The 12,830-nt window shown below is 42.9% G+C and overlaps 1 protein-coding gene across 1 annotated transcript in view; it reads right to left on the minus strand.

Annotated features, from left to right (window-relative positions):
* The window catches only part of FARP2 (FERM, RhoGEF and pleckstrin domain protein 2), a 135,921-nt gene that overhangs the window by 64,570 nt on the left and 58,521 nt on the right, over positions 1 to 12,830 (minus strand). The window contains exons 9-10 of the mRNA XM_011996370.1: positions 3,255 to 3,350; positions 659 to 822 (exon numbers count right to left, since the gene is read on the minus strand). Of these exons, the coding sequence (XP_011851760.1) occupies positions 659 to 822; positions 3,255 to 3,350 (260 nt within the window). The remainder of the gene's footprint in view (positions 1 to 658; positions 823 to 3,254; positions 3,351 to 12,830) is intronic.

Raw genomic sequence — 12,830 nt, forward strand, 5'->3', positions numbered from 1 at the left:
GTATTTTTAGTAAGAGACAGGGTTTCACTGTGTTAGCCAGGATGGTTTCGATCTTCTGACCTTGTGATCCACCCGCCTCGGCCTCCCAAGTGCTGGGATTACAGGCATGAGCCACTGCGCCCGGCCTATATTTTATTTTTTTAAGACTGAGTCTTGCTCTATTGGCCAGGGTGGAGTGTAGTGGCGAGATCTCTGCCTCCTGGGTTTAAGTGATTCTCATGCCTCAGCCTCCCGAGTAGCTGGGATTACAGGTGCCCGCCAACACATCCAGCTAATTTTTGTATTTTTAGTAGAGATGGGTTTTCACCATGTTGGCCAGGTTGATCTCGAGTTCCTGACCTCAAATGATCCACCCACCTTGGCCTTCCAAAGTGCTGGGATTACAGGTGTGAGCCACTGGGCCTGGCCCACATATATATTTTAAAGTTATACTTTGTAGTAAGCATAACTGAATTTGTAAGCAAAGTTTTTATTAAACCTATTTTTTTTCCACTATTTTATTTCATATGCTTCCTCTAGTTATTCTTTCACAATACCTCCACTTTGTGTGTAATTCTCTGAAATATTTTATAACATTTCTTTCTTGACTAAGAATTACCTATTTTCTCAGCTTTACAAACCAGTGAGGGGCCCATGCAAGTCATGGCATGGCCCCTACCTGTATCTGAAGGAGGAGCCCCGGCTGAAGAAGACAGCTTTCGCTTTTGGCTTAGGTTGGTCCAAAAGTCTAAAAAAGGTGTGATACTCCACACATATCTTCCAGAAGTTCTTGCATTCATCTCTACTACCCAACAAAAATTCTAATGTGTCCTGGTAAGGTCCCTAGAAACAAAACATAAAGGTTAATTAATTCAAGAATGAAGTATTGGACAAGAGAAAGTACATTTAGGAAGCAGATCACACAATAGGGAATTCCAAAATTAAAAATTAGTAAGGATTTTTTTTTGAGACAGGATCTTGCTCTGCGCCCAGGCTGGAGTGCAATGGCGTGATCTTGGCTCACTGTAACTTCAACCTCCCAGGCTCAAACAATTCTCCCACCTCAGTCGCTCCCCTCCACCCCCTCAGGAGGGACTACAGGTGCATGACACCAGGCCTAGATGATTTTTGTATTTTTTTGTAGAAAAAGGGTTTTGTCATGTTGGCTAGGCTGGTCTTGAACTCCTGAGCCCAAGCGATCTGCCCACCTCAGCCTCCCAAAGTACTGGGATTACAGGTGTGCACTACTACACCCAGCCCAGGAAGGATTTTCTAAAAATTGTATACAAAGTCTTCTGGTTCCATTTGCTTAATTAAGAAAAGAGAAACAGTATTTATATTCACAGTAGAAACAGCAGAAAAATTAAGTCACCCACAATCACACAACTATCAACATTCTGAATTATATCTTTGTAAACACTTTTCCCACCTAGCAAAGGATGGCATTTTTCATGCCAGCTGACATATTTATATGTTATTACTGAATTGTTTCTACATGGTATATATTTTTAAAATCTAGAATGTTTTAGATGTTCAGGACATGCAGTTTTCAGGCCCACAAATATCGCCCTGAAGAAACTGCATTCACTCTCAGTTATTCCTTAGGATAAACTCCTGGAAATGGAACTCTGAGCTCAAAGGCTGCACATCTTTGAACCTGCTGATATATGTTACCCAGTTACCTTCCACAAAGACTGTAACACTTTGAATCTAACATTTAGTCTTTAAAAAAGTGCTCAGGTATGTAAAGTGTAACTTTGCTAAATGCAGATGCAAACAGTTTTGGGCTTTCACTTATCGCCCTATTCAAGTTAATAGCTGCTTTGGTGAACTTTCCCTATCATCTCAGAATAACTGCAAGAAACTTTTTTTTTTTTTACTCACAGAGTAAAACAGCTTTTACTTGTGTTTTGTATGTGTGTCTGGCATTCCTTCTACTTTCCTTTCATCCACAGAAGAGATATTTGTGCACCAATTAAAGCCACTTTCAAGCCTTCTACCAAAAGCAAACACACTTACATACCGCACGTGAACCCAGTGAGTGACAGAAGCAAACACACTTACATATCGCACGTGAACCCAGTGAGTGACAGAAGCAAACACACTTACATATCGCACGGGAACCCAGTGAGTGACAGAAGCCCCACTACTCAAGTGCCTTGTAAAGGCGAAGGCAAAACTTTTCTTCTGACTGGCCCAAGGGCTGTAAATCTCCCATAACCCAAAACGTGTCTGGGCTGACACAGGCATGGCTCTCTCTTAAGCTTCAAACCCCACGGGAGCTTGGCAAATCTTTTTATTTTCTAACTCCTTTTGTACAACGGAAATGCAGCAACTGGAACACCTTTGAATAACTGGAAGTACTGGGTTTTACCAAATACACTGCACAGGCATTTATTTTTTCCATTTTTACTCATTTCAGTAAATTCACATGTAACTATTACTTTATTAATGAGCAGTCAGTAAAGAAAGGAATATTTACTTCCTGATAATCAATGCTTCTTCAGTTAGAGCTATTCAAAGATCAATTTCTGAATGAAGGACACAAGAGAACACTGGGGCACTCCTCAATTCATTCTGAAGCTCTCAATTGCTGTAGGGCTTTAGATCATTTTGAACACTTTGTTCTTCAGCTTCATTACCTAGAGGACAAAGAGGCTGCCATAACCATGGTTCTCAGCAGCCCCTGGGAGCTTGTCAGATATGTACCTTCTTGGGTTCATCCCAGACCCACTGAATGTGAAACCCTGGGGTTTTGAGCCAGCAACATGTGAGTGACAAGGTTCCTGGGAGAGGTAAGTGTGAGACCAGCTAGGCAGACTGCCCTCAGCCCCTCCAGACCTAAGTCCCGAATCCTGTCCTTGAGTTCTTGTGTGCATTATGCTGAAATGATTTACAACGTAGTTATGTTTTAGCAGAATAAATTATGAGTTAAAAAATGGTCAAAATAGGCTGGGCGCGGTGGCTCACGCCTGTAATCCCAGCACTTTGGGAGGCTAAGGCGGGTGGATCACCTGAGGTCAGGAGTTCAAGACCAGCTTGACCAACACGGAGAAACCCTGTCTCTACTAAAAATACAAAATTAGCCAGGTGTGGTGGTACATGCCTGTAATTACAGCTACTTGGGAGGTTAAGGCAGGAGAATCGCTTGAACCCAGGAGGCGGAGGTTGCGGTGAGCCGAGATCATGCCATTGCACTCCAGCCTGGGCAATAAGAGCGAAACTCTGTCTCAAAACAAAACAAAACAAAACAAAAAGCTGAAAATAATACTTACATGAACCTCTGGATGAAGTTTGATAAGAAATCTTTTCCTCTTGAAGCTTAGTTTACGGACCTTGGACCAATTGAAAGTGTTGATTTTGGTGGTGCCCTGAAATTCAAGAGACAGATTACATTTGTAATCTAACACATAACCCCTTTCTCATGAAATAGGGAATGCTTAAATTACATCTTTGCCAACACAGTAATCTACTTGGCATTTTACCATTATACCTGAAATGGCTCTGACTTAAAATGTCAATAACTAATCTATCTGTTCTAGAAAGATAGTTAATTTTTTTTTTTTTGAGAGGGAGTCTTGCTCTGTTGCCCAGACTAGAGTGCAGTGGTGCAATCTCCACTCACTGCAGCCTCAAACTCCTGGGCTCAAGCAATCATCCTGCCTCAGCCTCTGGAGCAGCTGGGACTACAGACACCAGACACCAATCCTGCCTAATTTTCTATTTTTAATTTTTTTTTTGTAGAGATGAGGTCTTGGCTATGTTGTTCAGACTGGTCTCAAACTCAAGGCACATCTGGAACATAAGAACACTGAAAGGTTCAAAGAGACGGAAAAGATGTACTCAATGACTGACCAAAAGAAAGCTGGTGGAGCAATATTATCATCAGATACAATGCATGAGAAAGAGGCCTTACATAATTTAAAAGCAATTCACCAGGAAGATACACTTGGACTTGTATCTCTCCCCATATTGTTTCAAATATTTATAGGAAACAGATAATTAAAAGAAGAAATGGAAAGATTTGTGTTTTTTTTTTTTTTTTTTTTTTTGAGACAGAGTCTCGCTCTATCACCCAGGCTAGAGTGCAGTGGTATAATCTCCATTCACTGTAACCTCCGCCTCCTGGGTTCAAGCAATTCTCCTGCCTCAGTCTCCTGAGCAGCTGGGACTACAGGTGTGTGCCACCACACCTGGTTAATTTTTGTTTTTTAGTAGAGATGGGGTTTCACCATGTTGGCCAGGCTGGTCTTGAACTCCTGACCTCAGGTGATCCATCCACCTTGGCCTCCCAAAGTGCTGGGATTACAGGCATGACCCACCGCACCTGGCTAATTTTAATTTCTTTGATAAGGTTTTATTGCAAAATTTTAAAATCAGTGTTAATATTATACATTGTTTGAAGTTTGCTCCTGCAAGGAGGGTGGTCTGGAAGGGGCAGTGATAGTGGCCAGGCAGGGCTGGGAGTAGAGTCAGGTTTCTCACTGAAGCTAGAACATAGTGCTAGAGTGTAACAGGAGCAAACGATGGGAATTCCTGGTCTCAGCAGATACAGACACAGATACAGAGGTAAATATAGATATGTGAGGTGAGTGGGTGTATGTACACGTGTATAGCATTGTCTATTGAGAGGGCCAGGAGTGGTGACACCCCACAAAGCAATGGGCACACTGAGTGCATGGATCTTGGTCTCTAAATACCAGTCTTCACTAAAACGGCTGGGCTCTGTGAGGAAATGGCTGACTCCACGGTGAAGCAGGCAAAGTACAAAACAAGGCTGGCATGTCTTATTTTGTAAGAAAGCAAGGAAGTGCTCATAAAATCAAAGGACATATAAGAAGGACATGAGGCTGGGCGCGGTGGCTCAAGCCTGTAATTCCAGCACTTTGGGAGGCCAAGACGGGTGGATCACGAGGTCAGAAGATCAAGACCACCCTGGCTAACATAGTGAAACCCCGTCTCTACTAAAAAATACAAAAAACTAGTTGGGTGAGGTGGCGGGCACCTGTAGTCCCAGCTACTCAGGAGGCTGAGGCAGGAGAATGGCGTAAACCCGGGAGGCGGAGCTTGCAGTGAGCTGAGATCCCGCCACTGCACTCCAGCCTGGGGGACAGAGCAGGACTCCGTCTCAAAAAAAAAAAAAAAAAAAAAAAAAGGACACGAGAGGCAGCTTGAAGAGCCTCCCTTGGGCCAAATGCGGGAAAGTTAAAGATAAAAATAAATAATGAAACCTACAGATTATCAAGTATCACATTCGAATCTATGAATCCACAGTGACATAAACTAAATAAATGGAGAGGAAACTCTTCCTTGCAGTAGTAGGAAGAACAGGATTTAAAGAGTCATCATCGGGCAACCATCACAGTGATCTAACTAGAAGAAGAGTGGGATGAGGTTCGAGATATTTATTTAGTCTCAAAGTATCTCTTCATAAAATACTTAGTTACAAAGGACAAAAAGTAACTTTTCTTTCCTTAAGAGATAAGGAGCCTCAAACTCTTGGGCTCAAGCAATCATCCTGTCTCAGCCTCTGGAGCAGCTGGGACTATGGGCACCTGATACCAATCCTGGCTAATTTTCTATTTTTAATTTTTTTTGTTTAACTGGTTAAAGGCAGATGGGCATCTCAGGAAAAGGCCAGTAGGACCTTTTGTAGAGATGAGGTCTTGCTATGTTGCCCAGGCTGGTCTCAAACACCTGGCCTCAAGTGATCCTGTTGCTTCAGCTTCTGTTGGGACTATAGGCATGAGCCACTATCTAGTCAAAAGTAACTTTGTATACAGAAAAGCTGGCAAACATCATCTTGACCAAGTGATCAATGTTACCACCACTACCAATGGGACAGATGGACCCTATGTACTACATGAATCAGGATATATCACCACTCCGGGAGTTTCTCACCTAGGCAGTGAGCCCAGGGTCTGATCCTGAGGAAGCACTGGACAATCCCATATCATAAACATTCTACAAAATGACCGCCCTGTAATCTTCCAAAATGTCAAAGTCATGAAAACCAAGGGAAGAAGAATGTTCCAGATTGCAGAGACCAGAGAGACATAATGCCTGGGTACAGTATTTGCTCCCAGATTGGACCTTCTGTAGTAAATAACACTGGGACAACCAGTTAAAGGCAGATGGGCATCTCAGGTAAAGGCCAGCAGGACCTTTCTGTGCTGTTTGTGTAGCTTTTCTATAAGCTTGAAATGGTTTCAAAATAAAATTTAAAAAACGTCTGAGACACTGCCTGGGAATTTCAGCGACTATACGTTTGATATTATCAACATTTACTCTTGTCTGCAAACTCAATGTTAAGAGGCAGCAAAGTGAGGGACACAGTCCCCTCAGAGACAGCTCCAAAGAAAAAAACAAACCCCTTTAGTCATAAGAAGGAGTAAAACACTGACACATGCGACCACATGAGTGAACCTGGAAACAAGGAAACACTACACACAACAGACATGTTTATATGACCCCATTTATACGAAATACCTAGAATAGGTAAATTCATAGAGGGAATGTCCTGATGGTTGCCTGTTCTGGATATCAGTGGTTGCTGGGGACTGGCGGAGTAACTGCTAAAGAGTATGAGGGTCTCTTTTTGGGTTGAAGAAAATGTTCTGAAATTAGATAGTAGTGATGGTCATATAACTGTGTAAGTATCCTAAAACAATTGAACTGCATACTTCAACATGGTGAATTTTATGGCATATACATTTTATCTCAATTAAAAAAAAAATCCTGAGTGAGATGTTCTCAAAGCCAAGATACAAATGTTAGGGTCTAAATGAGAACTTAAGCTTCCTAGTTCCCAAAATATTGCCCAAACACTAAGTCACTCTAATTTCTACTGAAAGTAAAATATTGAAGGCCAGGTGTGGTGGCTCACGCCTGTGATCCCAGCACTTTGGGAGGCCGAGGTGAGCAGATCACCTGAGGTCAGGAATTAAAAAAAAAAAAATTAGCTGGACATGGTGGCCGGTGCCTGTAATCCCAGCTACTCAGGAGGCTGAGGCAGGAAAATCGTTTGAACCCAGGAGGTGGAGGATGCAGTGAGCAGAGACTGCGCCACCATACTCCAGCCTGGGTGACAAAGGGAGACTCCGTTTCAAAAAAAAAAAAAAGTAAAATATTGGAGGATTTTCAACTACATTCTCAAAGTTCCTCTCCTAAATTGTATTCTCAAAAACAAAGCAAAACAAAACATCAACAAAAGGAAACAAAATCCCCACAGCCCCAGCTCTAGATATTATTTATATATCTAGGACAGAGTCTAAAAAACCGAGGGCCTAGGCTAGGCGTGGTGGCTCATGCCTGTAATCCCAGCACTTTGGGAGGCCGAGGCAGGAGGATCATGAGGTCAGGAGATCAAGACCACCCTGGCTAGCACAGTGAAATCCCGCCTCTACTAAAAATACAAAAAAATTAGCTGGATGTGGTGGCACCCGCCTGTAAGTCCCAGCTGCTCGGGAGGCTGAGGTAGGAGAATCGCTTGAACCTGGGAGGTGGAGGGTGCAATAAGCTGAGATCGCACCACTGCACTCCTGCCTGGGCGACAGAGTGAGACTCCGTCTCAAAAAAAAAAAAAAAAAAAAAAAAAAGAGAGTGAGGGCCTGCCACGGAGGTAAGAGATGAAGCCCTCCCAGGAAGGAGGCTGACAATAGCTCAGAGCCCCCCACATAACTGCTCCAGCTGCTTGTTCAATCCCTTCTGGTCAAAATAAGAAATTTCTACAGCTGTCTTTTGGTATCTGTAGGGAATTGGTTCCAGGACCCTCTACCCTAGTACCCAAATAGTCTCTGATAGAAAATGGTGTAGTATTTGCATATAACCTATGCACACCCTCTTGTGTACTTTATTTTTATTTTTGTAGAGATGAGGTCTTGCTTTGTTGCTAAGGCTGGTCTCCTGAGCTGTGGTGATTCTCTTGCCTTGACCTTCCTAAGTGCTGGGATTATAGGCTTGAGCTACCATGCTGGGCTTCCTGTATACTTTAATAAAATCATTTCTAGATTACTTACGTACCTAATACAATGTAAATGTCACGTAAATAGTTTTACTGTACTGTGTTAAATTTGTATTTTTTAAAAAATTACATACACACACATGTGTGTGTTTTGAGACAGTTTCACTCTTGTTGCCCAGGCTGGAGTGCAATGGCGCGATCTTGGCTCACTGCAACCTCGGCCTCCTGAATTCAAGCGATTCTCCTGCCTCAGCCACCTGAGCAGCTAGCATTACAGGCACCTGCCACCATACCTGGCTAATTTTTGTATTTTTAGTAGAGAATGGGGTTTCACCATGTTGGCCAGGCTGGTCTCGAACTCCCGACCTCAGGTGATCCACCAGCCTTGGCCTCCCAAAGTGCTGGGATTACAGATGTGAGCTACTGCGCCCAGCCTGTATTGTTTTTTATTGTTTATTTTCCTGTGGATATGGAGGGCCAAGTGTATATCCCAGGGTCTTAACCACTGTCCTTAAAGGAGAAATAAACAGAAAATCCAAGGACAATCACTGCTTTCATCTACTGCACCCTGACTTGACAGACTAAGACAACACTTTTAAAGCTGCACAGTTAGCTGTCGAATGCTAAAATCTACTGCTTTCATTTTCATATTCACCCAACAATCCAGGGCATATCTGAAAATACCAAATAGACTACAAGACTGGAAACAAACCCAGCCAGCTCAGGGTCACCCACTCCACATCAAGTCTTCTTCCTCAGACAGAACCAGCTGCACCTGTATTGGCTGCCTGTCTGGGATTTACTCTTAGGCGTCTATTCATTAGCTCGTGTTTCTGAAAAGCACGTTGATGACAGCAAGCACATTTTCCACTTTGAAATCTTGCCCCCTCAGCTTCTGTCACCACCAATACCTCACACCTGCCCGTCCCCACACTCTCCTAATTGTTGGTAAATTTTAAATTCAGTATTTATGTTAATGGTCATGTAAGTATTGCTCACACACTCAGCCATGGTGAGTTTAACTACATTTTTTATATTATAAAGTAAAGCTTCCTTCTTCAAAATTTCCTTGAGAATCCTAATTGCCTCTTTTCATCTGCTTCATTGGCACGTACCTATCACTAGTTAACACTCTTCCACATGGTCCAGCACAAGAACTGAGTCCCTGGTCTACCCTCTCTCCCGGGGCCCTGCCCTCTGCTCCAGTGTTGGTGGATGCTCTCGGCAGGCACAGCCTGTGTCTTCCTTTGCCTATCTCGGATGTGGAGCACCCTATTTCCTTCTTTCTCATTTTTAGTTTATTCTCTCCTCTAGTTTTTCCTTACAAAGGGCGAGCAGCAGTCACATTTTTACAAAATCTACATATCTGAAAGAAGCCTTTCTCCGTACAGAAGTCATGTGGGCACAGCACAGAATTCTAGTCTGGAGCCCCCCACACCAAACTGTTCTTAAAAAACTATCGCCAAATGCTCGGGGAAACTGATTTGAGTAATAATAAAACTGCAGTCTCAAAAAAAAATAAATAAATAAATAAATAAATAATTAGTTTGGAAATAATTTCCTTTTAATTTTGGAACTACTGCCTGCCCCATTGCTTTCTAGCTTCCAGTATTGCTACTGAATAGTTTGAGGCCATTTTAAATCACACTTCTTTCTCCCTCCTTCCTGGGAGTTCTTGGGTCTTCTCCACTATTGTCCTTTGTTGGACGGATAGACTGCAAAATTTTTCTCCCATTCTGTAGGGCTGTCTGTTCACTCTGATGATAGTTTCTTTTGCTGTGCATAAACTTTTCAGTTTAATTAAATCTCATTTATCAATTTTTGCTTTTGTTGCAATTGCTTTTGGCATTTTCGTCATGAAATCTTTGGCTGTGCCTATGTCCTGAATGGTATTGCCTAGATTTTCTTCCAGGGTTGTTTTTTTTGTTTTGTTTTGTTTTGTTTTTTGAGACAGGGTCTCACTTCATCGCCCAGACTGGAGTATAGTGGCTTGATCTTGGCTCACTGCAACCTCTGCCTCCCAGGTTCAAGTGGTTCTCCTGCCTCAGTCTATCAGTAGCTGGGGTTATAGGCACCCACTATCATGCCCAGTTAATTATTATATTAGTAGAGACGGGGCTTCACCACATTGGCCAGGTTGGTCTTGAACTCCTGACATCAAGAGATCTGCCCCTGTTGGCCTCCCAAAGTGCTGGGATTCAGATGTGAGCCACTGTGCCTGGCCCTCTTCTAGGGTTTTTATAGTTTCTGGTTTTATATTTAGGTATTTTTTTTTGTTTTGAGATGGAATTTCACTCTTGTTGTCCAGGCTGGAGTGCAATGGCATGATCTTGGCTCACTGCAGCCTCCACCTCCTTGGTTCAACTGATTCTCCTGCCTCAGCCTCCTGAGTAGCTGGGATTACAGGTGCCTGCCACCATGCCTGGCTAATTTTTTAAATATTTTCAGTAGAGACAAAGTTTTGCCATGTTGGGCAGGGTGGTTTCAAATTCCTGTCCTCAGGTGATCTGCCTACCTTGGCCTCCCAAAGTGCTGGGATTACAGGCATGAGCCACCACGCCTGGCCTTACATTTAAGTCTTTAATCCATTTTGAGTTAATTTTTGGATATGGTGTAAGGAAGGGGTCCGGTTTCAATTTTCTGCATATGGTTGGCCATCTCTCCCAGCATCATTTATTAAATAGGGAGTCCTTTCCCCATTGCTTTTGTCAGGTTTGTCAAAGATCACATGGTTGTAGGTGGTCTTATTTCTGAGTTCTCTGTTCTGTTTAATTGGTCTATGTGTCTGTTCTTGTACCAGTGCCATGTTGTTTTGGTTACTGTAGCCTCATAGTACAGTTTAAAATTGGGTAGTGTGATGCCTCCTGCTTTGTTCTTTGTGCTTAGAACTGTCTTGGCTATTCAGGCTCTATTTTAGTTCCATATGAATTTTAAAATAGTTTTTTCTGGCTGAGCGCAGTGGCTCAGGCCTGTAATCCCAGCACTTTGGGAGGCCGAGGTGGGTGGATCACAAGGTCAAGAGATCGAGACCATCTTGGCCAAGATGGTGAAACCCCATCTCTACTAAAAATACACAAAATTAGCCGGGCATGATGGCAGGCACCTGTAGTCCCAGCTACTTGAGAGGCTGAGGCAGGAGAATCACCTGAATCTGGGAGGCAGAGGTTGCAGTGAGCCGAGATTGTGCCACTGCACTCCCGCCTGGTGACAGAGTGAGACTCCGTCTCAAAAAAAAAAAGTTTTTTCTAACTCTGTGAAGAATATCAATGGTAGTTTAATGGGAATGGCATTGAATCGATAAATTACTTTGGGCAGTATGGCCATTTTCATGATACTGATTCTTCCTATCCATGAGCATGGAATACTTCTCCATCTGTTTGTGCCCTCTCTGATTTCTTTGAGCAGTGGAATATAGTTCTCCTTGAAGAGGTCCTTCACATCCCTTGTTAGCTGTATTCCTAGGTATTTTCTTCTTTTTCTGGCAACTGTGGATAGGAGGTCATTCATAATTTGGCTGATTGCCTTTTATTGGTGTATAAGAATGCTTGTGATTTTTGCACATTGATTTTGTATCCTGAGACTTTGCTGAAGTTGCTTATCAGCTTAAGAAGCTGTGGGCCAGGTGCAGTGGCTCATGCCTGTAATCCCAGCACTTTGGGAGGCTAAGGTGGGCAGATCACAAGGTCAGGAGTTTGAGACCAGTCTGGCCAACATGGTGAAACCCCGTCTCTACTAAAAATATAAAAATTAGTTGGGTGTGGTGGCGGGTGCCTGTAATCCCAGCTACTCAGGAGGCTGAGGCAGGAGAATAGCTTGAACCCGGGAGGTAGGGGGTTGCAGTGAGCCAAGATCGCATCACTGCATTCCAGCTTGAGTGACAGGGTAAGACTCCATGTCCAAGAAAAAAAAAAAAAAAGTTTTTGGGCTGAGATGATGGGGTTTTCTAGATACAGGATCATGTCATCTACAAAGAAAGATAAATTTGACTTCCTCTTTTCCTTTTTGAATATCCTTTATTTCCTTCTCTTTCCTGATTGCCCTGGCCAGAACTTCCAATATCATGTTGAGTAAGAGTGGTGAAAGAGGGCATCCTTGTCTTGTGTCAGTTTTTAAAGGGAATGCTTCTGGCTTTTGCCCATTCAATATGATACTGGCTGTGGGTTTGTCATATATAGCTCTTATTATTTTGAGGTATGCTCCTTCGATACCTAGTTTTTAACATAAAGGAACACTAAATTTTATCGAAGGCCTTGTCTGCATCTGTTGACATAACTATGTGGTTTTTGTCTTTATTCTGTTTATGTGATCAATCACATTTATTGATTTGTGTATGCTGAACCAACCTTGCATTCTGGGGATGAAGCCAACTTGGTCATAGTGGATAAGCTTTTTGATATGCCTCTGAATTCAGTTTTCCAGTATTTTATTCAGGATTTTTGTATCAATGTTCATTAAGGATACTGGCCTGAAGTTTTCTTTTTTTGTGGTGTCTCTGCCAGGTTTTGGTATCAGGATGATGCTGGCCTCATAAAATGAGTTAGGGAGGAGTCCCTCCTTTTCAGTTTTTTTTGAATAGTTTCAGTAGAAATTGTACCAGCTCTTGGCCAGGTGTGGTGGCTCATGCCTGAAATTCCCAGCGCTTTGGGAGGCCGAGGTGGGCAGATCACCTGAGGCTGGGAGTTCGAGAGCAGCCTGACCAACATGGAGAAACCCTGTCTCTACTAAAAACACAAAATTAGCTGGGTGTGGTGGCACATGCCTATAATCCCAGCTACTTGGAAGGCTGAGGCAGGAGAATTGCTTGAACCTTGGAGGCAGAGGTTGTGGTGAGCCATGATTGTGCCATTGCACTCCAGCCTGGGCAACAAGAATGAAACTTCATCTCAAA

The sequence above is a fragment of the Mandrillus leucophaeus genome, unplaced genomic scaffold, assembly GCF_000951045.1.
Source record: "Mandrillus leucophaeus isolate KB7577 unplaced genomic scaffold, Mleu.le_1.0 Scaffold510, whole genome shotgun sequence".
Lineage (NCBI taxonomy): Eukaryota > Metazoa > Chordata > Mammalia > Primates > Cercopithecidae > Mandrillus > Mandrillus leucophaeus.